This window comes from Nothoprocta perdicaria, unplaced genomic scaffold (assembly GCF_003342845.1).
Source record: "Nothoprocta perdicaria isolate Ctin4 unplaced genomic scaffold, notPer1 scaffold_10, whole genome shotgun sequence".
Taxonomy (NCBI): domain Eukaryota; kingdom Metazoa; phylum Chordata; class Aves; order Tinamiformes; family Tinamidae; genus Nothoprocta; species Nothoprocta perdicaria.
In genome coordinates this window covers 7609351-7626564 of record NW_020454094.1, presented here as the reverse complement: position 1 = coordinate 7626564, position 17214 = coordinate 7609351, and the positions used below count along the sequence as shown (strand labels likewise).

At 48.3% G+C, this 17214-nt stretch overlaps 1 protein-coding gene across 1 annotated transcript in view; it reads right to left on the bottom strand.

Annotated features, from left to right (window-relative positions):
- LOC112947407 (dynein intermediate chain 1, axonemal-like) overlaps positions 1 to 17214 on the bottom strand; it is a 71438-nt gene that overhangs the window by 27827 nt on the left and 26397 nt on the right. Inside the window, exons 5-6 of the mRNA XM_026039491.1 lie at positions 12519 to 12667; positions 11467 to 11566 (exon numbers count right to left, since the gene is read on the bottom strand). Coding sequence (XP_025895276.1) covers positions 11467 to 11566; positions 12519 to 12667 — 249 coding nt within the window. The remainder of the gene's footprint in view (positions 1 to 11466; positions 11567 to 12518; positions 12668 to 17214) is intronic.

Below are 17214 nucleotides of genomic sequence, written 5' to 3'. Positions count from 1 at the left end.
CTGCAGATCACTGCTCACAGGCAAAGTCAGCCGCACAGCTCTCACAAGCTGAGCACCTAGTTCCTCTCCCTGCTTGCCCCTTTCCTCCTACTGCCAGCAGCTACAACGTGGCGCCATGGTCTGGACAGGGATGTGCAGTGCCATGGGCAGCCTGGTGACAAGGGAACTTGGAGCAGGAGAAAGTGGCCCTGTGCCACCTCCAGCTGAAGGTACTGTGAGAAGTCACCTTCCCTACCTAATGCCACCAGCCCTCTCCAGGTATATGATGCAGAGAGCTGCAACCTGAGTCCGTGCATGTCCCGAGCACCAGTGTGCCAGGAAGCTGCAGCATCCCGAGGGGACCACCATGAGGCCCTGGGTCAGCACTAAAGCGGGAGGCCAGCAAGAGCAGGTGCCTCCTTCCTTCCTTCTCGGGGCTTGGGTTCACCCAGGAGCACCCAGATGGAGGGGGCCACCCTGATGCTGTCAGGCAGCTGGTGCAAACAGGTGGTTTCAATGGGTCTGATACCTGCTTAACATCCATCACGTGGTGGACAAGGGTTGTTAGATGCCCTCAGGGCCAGCCTGTTTCTATGCCTCTAGCCCATAGTTCCTCACTCAAAACCACAGCAGTACCCACTCTGCTTTTATCTCCAGCTACACAGCAAGGCAGTGATGCTTTCCAGAACGTAACGCTTCCCAATCCAGCGAATCCACAGCAACTATAACCATTTGCCCGTGGTCCTGCAAGCAGAGAGCGTAGCTTCACTGGGAACACAGCACACAGCACCTTGCCAGTGAAGGGCTCTGTGCCAGGGCTCCTGCTTGGGGCTGTTGTGACATCAAGGACTGCCCAGGAACAAAGAGCAGATTAAAGAAGAAATCAGTGCAGGTCCCACTGTGGGTGGCCCCCTATTTCCTGCCAGCCCTGGTGTCACCTCTGACGGTGCCCAGCACCCAGCACTGCCCTCCCTGCTTTGGGACACCCTGGATGGCCGTGCTGGAGCACGATGCTTCACGCCCCTTGTTTGCTTCTCCACCATATTCACCCAGGAGCAATGCAGGAACTGTGGAGCAGGGGCTTCAAAAAGGGTTTCTTCTGTGGGGCATGACATCAAAGAGGGGCTGGAGCCTCCTAACAATAAAGTTGCTTCTCTAAGATACCTTCTGCAGGACACTTAGAAACAAAGTGGGGACCTGCAGGTCTTTGCTGCTTGCAAATCACAGCAGGCACCTTCGTCCTTGCTGCTAATAAGTGCTCAGCTAATGAGAAAGGGCATTTCAGTTCTCTTGCTACACGGTCCCTAGGAACAATACGTAGCCGCTTTCTCGGAGGGACATAAATCAGGCTCTGCGAGCAGGAAACCTGAGAATGGAGAGGCGCAGACAGGGAAGGAAAGGAAAGCTGAAATGGCCAAACTGAGGAAATTAAGAACTCTCCTTTGCTCCCCGCAGCTCAGCTGCAGATCCCTGGGGAGAACTGAGAGCTGGGCAGCTACCAATGATCCTAATGGCAGTTTTATTTATGGTCCGTGTGAACCGTCCTGCTCGGCCCAGAGCAGTGCAGGAGGACATACCACACACCACCCTCCACATGAAGCTTCTCCTGCTCAGCGAAGCAGCTCCGTGCAGCACGGGGATTTATGAGCTGCCATCTATAACTGTCACAGGGAAGCTGGACACCCAGCACCGAAGTGACAGACAGTCTGACGGCAGATATGACAGCCAGATGTTCACAGCAAACTTCCCCATGGTGCACGGACAGTAATTCTGATCAGTCAGTACCCCCTGGAGAGAAGCACTCACACTGAGCAGATGCCCACTTATCTCTGCGCTGGGATCTGATGAACCTTGCAACCTCTGTCAGATACTTTCTATTCAATAAGAACATATCTAAATTACTGTCACAGTAACAACAAGGCCTCAGTGTTTGATGTATAGGCAATAATGGATGTAACTCAGCTGTGTTACGCTTGCAGAAAATATCTGTCTTAAACGAGCCACTTTGATGCCTAACTCTTGAACAGCCAGAGGAAGAATCCAGCTCAGCTGCATCCAGAGCTACAGATCCTTCATCTATGAATCATGCAAATATATTCCTCCTCCCAAAAAACCTGCAGCTCCTGACAGAGGCTCCGCACGGCCGCTCTATAAGCGCAGCATAGTGCAAGTCTGGGGGTATTACTGTATCTCCAGCGTTAAACCATGCTCAGAGTTTTAAATGACTCACTTCTCCCTGCCCGCCCTACAAACTTTGCTCACAGCCTGAAAGTCAGACCAGTCTCTCATCCTCTCACCAGTTCCCAGGAGCTCTTTGGTGCCTCGGACCTTTCGATCTTTGTGTCGTGCTGTTCCCCACAGCCCTGCAGCCTCAGCACTGCATTAGAGGGCCACTGCACACTGGAGCTACTGGAAATCCCAGCACAGAAGGGGATCGGATGGATCCTGCCCTCAGGCAAGCTGGCCCCACAGCTCAGGAGACTTGAGTGGAGGCAGGACAACAACCCGGCAAGGCCAGAGCACGATCTGGTGGAGAGCAGGACCCTCCAAACAGCACCAACCAACGGCACCCAACCTCAGCAACCTGTTCTGACAGCAGAACAGACTACTTGACTTTTGTGGCTCGCTAAGACAGGAGCCCGAGAGTGTTCTTGACTTATCCTGCCATCCCTGCATGTCTCAAACCCAAGCTGGGCCTACAGGGGTGCCGTTTTTGCTGTCCTTTCCTTTGGGACTCAAGAGCTTTGAGTCCCCAGTTATCGTCCAGCCACGGGTAGCCTTCTCAGAAATAACCTGAGAGCAACCAGAACTGACATGGGGTGAGGGCACATACACGTGAGCAAGGCAGATACCTGGTAACTTGGCAACAAAGAATAAAATCAGTGAAAGAGTGAAAGGTGAGGGATGATTTAATATCATGCTGCCCTTTATCAGTTGACATCTCCCTCACTGCTTGGCTTTCACTGTCTTTGTGATGGATTTCCTTCATTTTACTGACTGAAAATCATGATACCTGATCCATGGACAAACCCCATGGATGATTTGTTTCAAATTCTTAGGCAATATATTTAACGAATTTAATGTGAGGTTACTCCAAGCCCTCACCTAGCACCAGGATGCCTGCCAGAGCATCCCAAAACCATCTGGTGAGTAAATCAGCCCCACTTCATACCCCGACCAAGCTGCCACGCAGCAGAGGCCTCATTTACATACTCATTATACTCCCACTACTGCTCCAATAGAGCCTGTCCCATTACAAGACAGGCTATGGAACAGCTCCAATACATTTAATCATCTCTAGAGGATATTTCCAAGTTACACATAAGGTTTTAAAGACATTCCTTGGTTCCTGCAATGCATGAGGCCATCAGGGGCTCAACAGGAACAAAGAGGACCTGACTCAGGGAAGAAACGTTCACCAGCTCCCTGCTTCTGCAAGAGAGAGGCAGCTAAGCTGCCCCCAAAATTAGAACCAGGAAGGGGTGCAGAGAGCCCAAAGTATCTTTCTCGTGCACAGCACCTCAGCCCACTGCCACAGGTGATACAGAAGGAAGCAGGTGTGTGTTATCAGGGTTAATATCCTGCAGGCCCCTCTTTATGGCTGCATTTCTCAGCTTTTTCTCATTCGGCAGGAACTGGGCCGCTCCTGATTTGACACAGCAGGCAAACACCATCAGATGATTTGACTCAGCTCCCACACGCCAGTAAAAAGCCAAAGCTTCAGCATGTAGTAGAGGAGCTGTAACCCATTTATCCAGACTGAGGGACAGTGATCTGATCACCTGACTTCTTCAGAAAGCACCGTCCTATTGTTTTATAGGACTGTGTTGCCTTCTTCTAGCTAGTTTCAATGCCACTTACTACTTTCTGCTAACCTGACTCTGCTTTGATAGTCTTAGCAATTAGAATAATCTCTTCCATGTCTCTGTCATGCTCCCAGGTGCTGCCAATGCTGCTGTCCAGTGCTAAACAGTTGCTACATCCTATTCTAGAGCTGATGCTCTTCAGTTTGGTCTAATATGATTCTATCTATCACGTTACCTATGACTTTTTTTCCCCTCATTGACATTAAAAGGATGCTCTGGAGTGAATCACAAATGCAGCTAATGTTTCTTACACCTCCTCGCAAAGCTTTATTTGCTCTTCAGCTTTGTGCTAAATTTAATTTGTTACCTTCCAAACCATTTCTGAAAGGTGCAAGCCCAACAGGAAAATTAATCTGTGCTCAACTCCTGAGATAACTAGGCTGATAACAGCACCCATTATGTCTGTGCTAGGCTGCAGACTCTTCGGAAGCAGCAGAGGTGTCTCTCCCTTCGAGGAGCCCAGCTCGAGCCCTGCCTGTGCTCCCGGTAGCTCCCCGCTGTGTCCCCTGGGTTTGTCTCCACAGCTGTGACTCGGAGGCCCAGCTGCTGCGTTTCCAGAGCACGGCAGCGCAGGCAATCCCCAGCCAGCCTTGCAGCCCTGCTGCTTCCCCAATTAGCGCTCATCTCGGATTGCACATTTGGTTTTCCGTCTTTATTGAATTTCATCTCACTGATTGCAAATTGCTGCTGAGGTTGTCAGGCTCATTTACAAGCCCCATTCTGCCTCCGAAGCACTGGCGAGTCCTGTCCCCCGAGTCCCACCCGATCTGCTGCTGGGCTCCAGTGCTCGCCCAGGTCCCCGCAGCACCCCTAGGTGCACTGCACGCCCTGCTGAGGATGGGTTTCCTCTGCACTACATTCACCTTCTCACCTGCATCGTGGTTTTCTCACTTGCAGCGTGGCTGAAGTCAAACTCTATTAAACTGCTCCTTCCTCTGACCTACTTGGCCTGTTACTGTCAAGAACTAAATTAGGGCAGTTTTACATCACACGGCATTATTAAAGGCCTATTAAACTGGCTGCTCTTTGATCTGTCAGGGCTTACAAATAGATTGCTCAATGATTCACTCCAGGATCATACTTAAGTCACCTAATTTATCCCAAAACACCATCCTCTTGAATACTGTGCAAAGAGTCCTTCCTTCGGTTCTCTGACACTTCCTTACTCTGCCATCTCATCCCTAAGACCTGGTGAAGAACAGGGAGATGGTTTCAGGAGATGCTCATGGGGCCCCAGGCCCATCTCCCAAGGCTCTGCTGCAAAAACACATCCAGCTGTGCCATCCATCTCCCTGCTGTGTCCAGTGGTCCAGCCTCTGGTGTCAGGCCAAACCTATGCCCCATAGATGGGGATCAGCCTTCATCTCTTCACGCTTGCTGCATCCTGCCTAAACCCTGTGCAGAGCTGGCACTGGAGGCTTTGGGGTGCATGTGAAGGCAGGTGCAGTTGCACAAGCAGGAGCAGCCCAGAGCCTGGTCCAGGGAGCAGTCACTAATCTCTGCCCTGCTGCTCTGCCCATTGCAGCCCCAGCAACAGGCCACCAGAACTGCCCATAAAGCAACTATGTAAAATAACTGTCGCAGGTCAAGACTGCCCTTTAAAATCAACCAACACTAATTCCAGGTCGCTATAAAATGCAAATAATTAAGGTTCAGGAGCTGCTGCCCCTGTACAGCAGGACCAGGACAGATAGCTGGGGGCTCTCAGCATGGCAATGGTCCCAGTGCCACTCATCCTCACTTCAAGTTCAAACCTAAGTGATGATCTGATAGGTTAAAGCAGGGAAGCAGCTAGGAGCAGCTTTCCAAACTGCAAGCACAGCAGGCTGCTCTGGTTAAAATGATGCCCATCACATCCTGAAAGAGCAGTAGCTCTCGGAATGAAAAACTGGCCCAGGAGGATCTGGGTAAGAAATAATCCCCACAAAGGCACCAATGAAAGAGGCTTAAACTCCGTGCTTTGATTTTGCACTGAAACCCACTCTCACAAAGCCCTAACTTGATATCTAAGGGCACGAGGCAGCAAAGAGCGGGGTCCTGAGCGGCCTTTTGCCCAGCTTCAGAGCCCACCAGAGCACCCTGTAAAGCAACAGGAGCTGCAGCAGGATGGAGGAGAGGGCCCAGGTCCTGCAGGGACACACCAAGGTCTTCCAGGCCTCCCCCCAGGCCTTCCCCCAGCTGGGAATCATTGCACGGAGAGGCCAATGGCTGGGGGTGAGAAGGGAGCCCTAAGGACAAGGAGGCGGCAGCATCAAGGACACTGCTCATCTCCTCCCTTCGGCTCACACGTGGCACCAGCCCCTTGTTTTAAAGCACACATGAATCTCCCCAGCAGTCCACATTAATCTCAAGGATTCCGCAGGGAATAGGAAGGTGCCTTTTAGGTTTTGTGGCAGAAGAAAATGAGCAGTTTCACTACAAAACAACCACTCTGCTGCAAATGCCATTTGGAGGCCATTTGAAGAAAGTCCCTGTCCACTTCAGACTTTTCGGAGGTCCTTTCAGGTGATGGTACAAGGCCCTGCACTCGTGTAGTGTTTTCACAGCCCAGCTACTGCCCTGGCCAGTGCCCAGAGTGCAGTGAGAGGCTCCCACTCCCACCCCAGCAGAACGAGGAGAGTCTTGGACATGGCAGGGACATTTGCAGTGCTGCGGGATTCGTGGGCAGAGCTCCCTTGGGCACAAGCACTAACGCTGAGGGATCTGCCAGCAGGCCGGATTCACAGCCCATGGGGAGGGCAGGATTTGGTCCACCATACCCAGGGTAATACTTTCAAAGCTGGAAGACTCAGCAAGCCTTTTATCTGCAAAAACTTTCAACCTTTTAAAGACAGAGACTATTTATTTTGCCACTATTCAGCGTTAAATGGGCAGCAAGTCTCTGAGAATTGCTCTAAGAGCAGACACGGATGCCAGTGCTAAACAAATATTTCTCTCCTAGCAGGGAAAGGACAGGTACCAAGATGACAGGTATTTATTTTGCATCTTCTATTTTAAGTGAGATACAACAGGAACTCGGTCTTCAAAATTTCCCAAACAAAACGTTTGTTCAGTAAAATATGTTTATATAGGCTGGAAAGGGCATACTTGCTTCCTGAGCAACACAAAACATTAGCTAATTTCCTGAAGGTTTGGGTCATTTCAAGCTTTTCATATCTTGAAAGGTCAACAGCTTCAGTAAAGAGGGGGAAGCCTGGGAGCACATGTCTGAGCAGCCTTCTCTGCAGCGGGTACACTTGGATGGTATTTATCTTGAGGCTATCAATATTTACAAAGAGCTGCCATAACATTACCCTGCTTTCACTGCATTAGTCATGAAGGACACAGCCCCTATCTCACAAAAACATGAGAGCAAACAGACTTCAACTCATGCTCATGAGCCACTTGCTCTAAAACCTCTTCTCTTACAATGATGCTTCATAGTGTCCCAGAACCTCATGTTGGAAGGGATCTCCAGGAGTCTCTAGCCAAGCTCCTTCCCAAAGCAGGATCAGCACTGAGGTCAGATATGGTTGCTCAAGACTCTTTGCAGTCTGGTTTTTACATCTCCAAGCAGTAGAGACAGTGCTCCCTTCCTGCCTCCCTTCAGAACTGTTGACCGCTTGCTGCATGCTATGTTGTCCATCCAGAAGGTGTTAAGGGGGTTGAAGTCCCTCAAAAACCACCATCAGCAATATAGGGACTGTAAAAGAACTGTGGCTCCCAAATGAAGGAGCGGTGAAGCCTTCACTATCACATCCCAAAGCTATCTAGACCACACTTGCTATGAGAAAGTGAGTCTCTCAAAAAAACACATCAAGGACATCGCTCCGAAGTGAGGATGCCATTACAGCCACAGCAGCTGTGGCCTGCAGGCATCTGGGGACACTTGCAACATGGGTGTCTTTGTTAGTACTGGTAACATTATCCTGAATTAAGCATAAGAAAGCATCCACATGCCCAGAGTGGCAACCTAGACTTGGAGGCCTGTGATGTCGGTCTTGCAGAACACAACCTGCCAACCATTTACTTATTTAACTAACTAAAAATAAATCCCAGGTGGAAAATTTCAGGTATCTCATTCCCACTTTTACATGTTTCATGGTCTATTTCTGCCTTAAATGTGAGACAGGCCAAAGGAAAATCCCAAGGTGAATCCTGCAGCTGACTGCTGCAGGGACAAAATTCCTCCCTTCTCCATGTCCATGCCCACTGTCTTTGCCATGAGCTGAGCAGTGTTCCCAGATCTTCCCCTCCTAAATGTGGAAGTCTAGGCATCCAAATCTACCTGCACATGTTTTTTTGTACGCAAAGAAGGTCTCTCATCCCAGCTAGCTTTTTTTCTCCATATCAGGGTTTTGCCATCTACCACTTAAAGCCACCAAAACGTGGTGTTCCCTAACCTCATCTTATATCTGCACCGTCACATCAGCATCTGCACCCGGTCCCCAGCAGCAGCAGGCAGCCTGGAGCGACCAGCAGAACCACTGCCAGCCAACCGAGCTGCAGGATTCCTGTTTGGAAAAACCAGGTCTCTCCACCTGCCTGTTTTAGGAACCACCTTGGAGCCTTCAAGTAAAAGAAGTTTCATCTGAGATGCAGCCCCAGAGCAAAACTGCAGCAGCCTTAGCAAACTGGCTGAAACCAAAGCTGGACACTCATTAAGAGCCACTCAGAGCACACTCAGCGGAGAGCAGCTGCCATCAGAGCAGCAGGATCTCCAGGCCCTTTAAAATCAGGCCACTTTTTTAGGCACCTAGGCCTAGATTTTGAAGTTTGTTCAGACGGTGTTGGCAGGGATGTGCACATCTCAGGGATCATTTCATTTTACCTCAATTTTCATTGCAAATCATCCGTGCTCATTCTGAAACAAACCTGCCACGAGGCAGAGCCGGAGACACTAAGGAAATTGCCTAGAACGCGATCAAAGGGCATCAGCGGCCGTCAGCGTCCACGGCACCGGCTGCGGCAGATGAAGAGATGGAGACGTCCGGAGCAGGTGCCCTGCTGGCAATGCTCTTGATTTATCAGGATTGCCATCATAATTATACTTTTCCTTAAATCCCCACCTCCTGGAGCCATGGGATTGTGAGCTTTTTAGATTCTAAAATGCCCTGATTCCCAAACCAGTGATCTTATGAGTTGGGGGGCACGGGTTTGATTCACACATTTTGGACACACAGGATCAGCTCAAGTATGAAAATGTGTTTTTCAAGCCATGCCAGGCTTGCCTTTAGGACTGCAATTAGCGCCCGTGTTTTAAAACCACCTCCAGGCAACCTTCAAGTTTTGCAGACATAATTACGTGCGGATACAAGGCTAGTGGCTATTTCTGAACAAGAGACCTTTAATGTTTCATTCTCCCGCTACATGTCCTGCAGTTTTCTGTAACCCCTTAACATAGATTTTTCCCAGCATTAATGGATCCTGCTCTTTGTTAGGCACCAAGTTACTCCCCAGAAGTTAGTTATGTTGCAAAAGTGGAATAAACAACTACTTATCCCACTTCCACTGTGCAGATCTAAAGGCTATGTTTAAAAATAAAATCAACATAATTCAAAAATAAATTAAGCCAAGTCTCAGGCTTACCCTGCTGCAACCAACATGGTTAGTGGCTAGAGGAGGGGACCAGGATTTCTATCAGTATCAGTCAATCTACTGCAATGGGAAGGCAGCTCTTGTCTGGACCATTTTTGCCAGGCAATCCGATGCTGAGATGCCCCAGGCTGAACATCACTCCTGTAAGGATGCAGGATTAAACATGGTCCCAATTAGGATATCATGGATGTGATGCTGCCAAACCAATTGCTTCTGTCTTAGCCCTGCCTCATTCTCACACAATCTGCAGGCCTGTGAATGATGCTGCTGATGTGACTCTGCAACAACACATCTCGAGTCATAGTGACAGCAGGACCCCTGCCACGTGTGGGGAGGTCACACCGCTTCTCCTGCGAGGAACGAGTCAGAGGATGCGTAACACCAAACATCTAGGCCCTTCATTTAGTATATGGGAAAAGGGGATGGACAGATCCAGGAACAAAGGGTCAAATTATGATCACACCTTGGCAGCAGAGGGAAAAGCAACACTTGGTTTTCTGCAGGCTGTAGCATCCTGAGCTTCCCAGGGAGCCCATGTGCTCTGGTACAGATGATATTTCCATTGCTTAGCTTGGGAGAGACAAATTCACAGCCTGAGCCACTGTATCAGTGAAATGAATTTTTTGCTATAACAAAAAGGTTAAACTGCAATAAAGTTGCCGAGGCACCAATTCAGCAACACAGATATATAAAGGCCATCTTTCTGCTAGAGTAATTTGGCCAAGCCATGCAGACTTTCCAATTTACACCAGCAGAACATGCAGCCCATGGTGACAGAGCCATGTGGACTTAGAGTACAAACACAGTGCTGACGGATGGCTACGTGTCCTGGCTGCTTGACAGACCTGAGTTAACCATCTGAGCCCCCAGGATGGATGGCTAGGGGCAAAAATATAACCGCTATCATCTCAACATTAGGATTGTTCTAAGTACTTCATTACTAAGTCATTACTCTCGGACATGGCCCCTCACAATGGGAAAAATGCTGATCTCATTTTATTTAATTGGAACAAAGTTCTATCGGCTGGCCATGAGCCCATTACTATAATTGATTTTTTAATATCAATATAAATATGTATTCACTTTGTTCAGCTACTTCCCTGTGCCTTGGAGGTTTGGGAAGAGGGCTGTGATGTCAGCTGGAGCTAGCAGTGCTCTGCTCTGCAGCATCATCCCTCACCCTTATGGATGCACTGGTTAATGAGCTGGATTCACACAGCGGGAGATGAGTGTTTTCTCTCTGGGCACTTACCCTCTGCAAGCTGCACATGTGCACTGGTCAACGTGAGAACAAGTGGGGAGTCATGTGAACTTGCAAGGCTTCTTCAGTGCAGGGGGAGCAGCACAGAGAGGCAATGAGCAATTCATGCCCAGAGATACATATGTCAAAGACAGGAAAGCATAGGAAAAGGCAGCCTGTTCCCTGTGCCCTGTCCTGCTTCCCACTCTGTACTCCGGAATATCTCTAAACTCTGGAGCAAGAGGAGGACTAGTTTATGCAAGGGATTTGTGTTTGATCACCAAAAAGCAGACCTGCTTAGAGAATAGGGGAAAAATGCATCCATGAGGCCTGTATCAAGGCTGCAGTGAGATGTACAGCTAATCTTTAGCATCTCCTAAAACCTCTCCATTTTGTGATTTAGCATAAAATATTGAGTTTGCACCATTAGGCAGCAGCTGAGAGATATCTGGCCCAGTAGCTTGTACAAGTGTGGCCTTAGGGAAGAAGGAATAAGAAATGCTGTTGCCTAGGTTTCCTCACCTCTGCTGCTTTATGACTTCTGTGTCCTGTGAAATTGGGTCCAGCAAAAATGAGCTGATAGTGTTTAGGCGCTACCAAAATAGCCCGGATCTCTCCAGGCGAGCAGCCCGCTTTTCAGCCAGTTCAGCCCCAGTCACTGTGACAGATTCCTGCTGGCAGGAGAGCCTCAGCTCCCCCAGGTGCTTGGCCATATTTGAGCTCTCCTGTCCCCCATGCACAACCTCCAACTCCCTTGACTTTCTCCCAGATTGAACCAGAGCAGCATTGCTCCCAGCCTCTCACCTTGCCATCATTGGTGACTGCAGCAAAGACAGTGGAGGAGTAAGGAGACCAGGCAACATCCCCAACAGCAGAATTCAGGTCGTAAATAAACATCGGAGTCCTGGAAAAAGAGACCCAGGGAAAAGAGCTCTTTCAAGCACATGCTGCTCTGGAGGTGAAACACAGATATAAACACTTTGACCCTGCAGCCTGGTGGGTTGTGCTGTTTAAAGGTGACCACAGAGGTGGGAGATGGGAGATTTCCCTAGGTCAGCTATCACCTGGTGCTTGAATGAGGGGCCTCAGAGAGAAAGGCGAAGCTGAGTATCCATCCAAACAGGCCTGGATGGGACCCAGTGTGCTGGGCAGAAAGGCAGCCCATTTCTTTCTTCCTGAGAGCACTTTGAAAGGTCTCTCTCCACACCCAGCAAGATGGGATCTCTCTGGTTAATAATCATACGGGAAAAAGTGAAATGTGGTTTCTCTCTCTAGACCTTTGAAAACACCATTGAATATTATAGCAATATGTATTGGCAACAGGAAATATTTGACTCTGACTGATTTACAACAAAATCAATTTCCTGATTGAAACCAGACGTTCCCCAACCACTAACTCTGAACTTCATTATGTTTATTTAAATGTTCTAATCCTTTTTCTTTTTCTTTCTTTCCTTTTTTTTTCTCCTCTCTGGTTCTCAGGAGGTTTCAGGTCCCTGAGGCCTCATGCCATCATATGACATTTCTTTGTATCATTGCTGCAGAGGAATAATCCTGTCACAGTAGACGCTCTCTGAAGAATGCCAAGTCCAAAGCAACGCAGTGATGTTTTGTGCTGGACTGTGCTGCTTGATCAGTCCTTGGGGCAGCCTATGTTAAACTTTTACTATTGTTACTCAAGGAGGGCAAATCTGCTTCTCCAGTCCCAAACAAAGCAGATAAGAAAGCAATTAATATTATATCCAGTGAACAGGGAAACTGTCACTGAAATCCAAGCAGAGTCAACATCTGCAGCCTGCATCTCATCCTGGATAAGGCTGACCTCCCTGCCCACACTGGGCCCCAGCAGGACGTACTTGATGGTGTGGTCCCAGATCTTGACCGTCCAGTCAGAGCTGCAGGAAATGAAGACTTTCATATGGTAGGGATTCCAGCTGACCGCGTCCACAGCCATGTGATGGGCTTCAAACACATCCAGAAACTGGCTCGAGTAGCATTTTGAACACTGCAATGGAAAAAATTAGTCAGAGTTAGACCTTCCTCTGGAGCTGGTATTCCTGGATAAGGATGTTTGTGAATATTTAGGAGGCCTCTTCTGGGCTGGCTGGGGAGAAGCAGGTAGTACCATGAGGTGCTACCAAAACTAAATCATTTAACGCATACTGTTTCACCCCACTGGCAGGAAAAACTGAGCACCTCTCTGCTGGACATAAGGACTGGAGCCCAAAATGTGCTGGATCTACAGCTGGAGCCATGCCATGGAGCCCATTGTCCAGCCTGGGTTCTTGGGGCATCTCAGGAGAAGCAGGGAAAAACAGCTGTTGTGCTGCACAGGAACGCAGCCCAATCTAGGCCATTTCTTATCTCCAATAGCAGTTAGTGGTTAGGACAAGCCTTAAGGAATGCAGTAAGAACAGAGTGATCCAGCCACATGCCATCAGCTCAGTCCTATGGGTCAGCACTTTGGGTCCACAGAATCACAGACGAGTTGAGGTCAGAAGGGACCTCTGGAGATCATGTAGCCCAAGCCTCCTGCTCAAGCACAGTCAGCTACAGCACATTTCCAAGGACTGTGCCCAGATGGCTTTTAAATATCTCCAGGGAAGGAGATTCCACAACCTCAGAGTAACTTGTCCCAGTGCTGTCACCCTCACAGTAAAGAAGTTTCTTCTCATGTTCAGATGGAATTTCTTGTGTTCCAGCTTGTCCCTGTTCCCTCTTGTCCCATCACTGGCCCCAGTGAGAAGAGTCTGGCTCCATCCTATCTACTTATGCATTGATGGGATCATCCCTCAGCTCTCTTTTCCTTTCAGGCTGAACAGTCCCAGCTCTCTCAGCCTTTCTTCATAGGAGAGATGCTCTAATCCGTCCCTTAGTCATATTAGCCTCAGCTTGTATGCCAAGGGGCAACCTGAATCTGGACTGTTGCATTTAACACTTGCAAAACTGCTGCTCTGTGATGAAGCATAAGCCACGGAAAGAACTGTCAGAGCCTCTGAGGGATTTGGGGACCATGCCGCAAGCCCTTTTCCTGCCACAGCCTGTGCCAGGAGCCTACCTCGTCACACAGTTCCTCCCCATAACCCTTCCTCTTACGACAGCACGTTGGGCCACCCCATAACACAGCTGCCAGCAGCCTGCAAATGTGCAAATTGTGCAAATCACGTGCAAATAGCCACCAGGAAGCACGTGAGTGTGAGCCCAGCAGCACCGCAGCCGCGGGTGCCAGTGCAGAGCAGGGGAGGGCAGCCAGAACCACAAACCATTTGTGATCCTTGGAAAAGCCACTTGCTGCAGGAGCTAAGGCAGTGGGGGGAGAAGCTACAATCTGCTGGTGTGCACTACAGGATGTGGGCCTTCATCCAGATCTCCTGACAGTCCTGCTTTACAGAGAAATGAGGTTATTGTCCCCAGCTCTCCCCACTGCAGAGGGGACAGGAGGCTGCTTTCATCAGCAAAAAGGCTCCTCCTCTGATAAGGAAGGTCCTTTTGGCTGGGTGCTGACACATGAGCCGTATCCATGCAGCAAGCACGGGTCTGATTCACTCTGCTTCAGCACAGACACTGTTAGGACTGTTAAGGACCTTTCTTTATTCCCTAATGAATGCAGCAACACATCATCTGCCAGAGCAGCAGGGCTGCTGAACTGTTACATGAATTTAATTCTTGCACACCAAAGCTTCACTGCACAGGCTCATCACGAGGCTTAATTGTTTATTACACATTACTGTTTATTACATTCACTATCTGTGTATTGGACTTTTTTTTTATTTCCAATGCCCATGTGCACTGGGACAGGTACTGAACCCAGGGTGCTAAACTGAGGTCCCTGTTAGAGTGGGAAGTGGAAACAAGAACACGGCTCAAGCCCCACTGAGATTTTCTGGCAGGAGGAGGTGGTGTCTGTAGCTTGCTAATAGTTTGGTGCATACTCTGTCATTGAGCTACAGTGCCTCTCTGCAATTATGGTAGGGAAATTTCCTTTAATGGCATGTTCCATAGCTTTACTTCATAATTCTTAATGCTCAGCCACTAGGGAAATTGGTACTTGGCATATTTTGAAAGTCACTTTGCTGGGAACAGACCAAATGGGTCATAAGTAATTTGATACAAGAGAGAAGGTGCTTTTTTAGCTGTCATTAGTCCCTAATACCTGAGGACTTTTTTATCAGTAAGATCCATACCAGGTCTGTCTGCATCCAACAGAGCTGGAATGCTCAAGGTTATGGTTTGAAACCCTTTTGGGTTTGAACCCTTGATCAGTGCAGGTTTGGGCACTGCAGCCTGCAACGCTCTGGGAGAGCTGATCCCAGCACAGGGTTCACAGTGAGCAAGCCCAGCCCAGCCCCACACAGGAACGGGAAAGCCAATTTTCTCAGAAAATCTTCATCCACCAACATGAAATCAGAAATGAAATGGGTTCTCTAGGGCTGATGCCTGGCTGGGATCCCTCATGGAAAAGGAACCCTGTCTGCCAGCTCCAATGCAGAGCCACACGCCATGCCCCAGAGCTGCCTGCCAGCCTGGCACCGTGTTCACTCTGACCTCTCCAGAGCGTTTGCTGATGTGTAAGACAGGGACTTGATCAAACCAAACCTGTTTGGAAGAAATGCCATTACCTTGAGAAAAAAATCAGAGCAAAGTGTGATTTTAACCACCAAAAGAGCTTCTGCACTGACTAGAACTGCTCGCAAAGTCTTTCACTTCTGGTCTGTTTTAAAATTGCAGTGATTATAGACACATGTCAGGATGAAAACAAACCTCTTGGAAAATGTGATGCCTAACTTCCAGGACAGCTTTGATAACAAGGAGCAGACTCAGGAAGCAGACTTGTGCTGACTTGTGCAGCTTGTCTGATCTTCTAGAGTACTGCCCAGATTTGCTGAGAGTGATTTTTTCCTATTTGAATAGCGGTAGATGCACATGAATAGTAAACAGCATTTTCTTGACAGTACAGTAAATCAGGAATGTGTCTACTACAGCAATATGGGAAATCAGTGACAAGATAATTGGTGACAGGATTACAAAACATGAGAGAGAAATACTGAAAAAAAATCCAAAGACATAAAACTTACTCATCATCTTCATTAATAGCACTTCAGTTTATACAAGGTAACACTAGCCTCACACAAAACTCCTGTATATCCATGGTGTATAGATAGTAATTCGTGTCCTCATAAGGCAGAGAGCTTCATCAGTTCACTAACAGACATACCATGAAGCTAGGTAACACTCAGACCTAATAAATCACCTTTTCTCAAAGGAGGTTTGCAACAGGCAGCAGCAGAAGTACTGCACAAGGCTGGCAGATCTGGACACACGGGTGACAGCTCATGACAAACTGCTGACACGGACATATCTGGTGTTGTTGATGAGGATCCTTTGAGCAACACCCAAGTTGTTGCCTTGGCTTTCATTTAGTGCCTTCTTGTAGAGATTTGTAATAGAAGTACTAAGATTTGTATAATGGCGTATGAACAGATACAAATCACAGAGTAGTTAAGGTTGGAAGGGACCTCTAGAGATCATCTAGTCCAACTCCCTGCTCCAGCAGAAACACCCAGAGCACGGGGCACAGGGTGGCATCCAGGTGGGTTTGGGAAGATCTCCAGAGAAGGAGACTCCACAACCTCCCTGGGCAGCCTGTGCCAGGGCTCTGTCACCCTCACACTGAAGAAGTTCCTCCTCACATGCAGGTGGAACTCTCATTACCCCTTGTCTTGTCACTGGCCATCACCAAGAAGAGTTTGCCCCCATCTTCTTTACATTCTCCCCTCAGGTATTTGTACATATTGATCAGATCACCTCTCAATCTTCTCTTCTCCAGGCTAAGCAGGCCCAGCTCGCTTAGTCTTTCCTCTTATGATAGATGCAAGTGAATGTATCAGGAGAAACAGCAGGATGGTAAAAGAATGTCCCTGTGTTCATGATGTTAACTGGCAGCAAATGCAGTCACTGAAGTGACCAGATAACAAGACAGAGAACAAACTGAGAAAAGATAAGGTGGTGAGAAGATGAGGAACAGAACTCAAGTCATAAAATACCCAGATAAGGGAAACACCTTTAATTAAGACTCAGACATGGTGAGAAAAGATACTGAGGCAAAACAATAGTTTTCTGCTCCTAAAGGAGCACTGGAAATCAGAGCATGTCCAAAACCGAGTCTGTCATTGTCAATGAAGGAAAACCCAAGATGAGGTGAAGAGAACTCAATAACCATCGTCCTTTGCCTTCCATACGACCACAGGAAACCCTGGATAGACCACAGGCACAAGTATCTTGGTGTAAAAGAACAAAAGAACTGATGAAATCAGTTTTGCTTAAAATAAAGAATACCTTTCCCTTCTATACAGTTTTGCATTGAGTTTTATTACATTCTCTGGCAAACTCACTAAGACTAAAAAAGATATTATCTTTCATGTCAAATCTCCTCACAAGTTTTCTGTTGAAGTCCTGATGACTAAGACGTAATTTTGATCAAAGAGCCACAACAAAGTCACAACAATGTCTCAATCTGAATATCAGGGACCATCATTTCTTCTAACAGAGCTA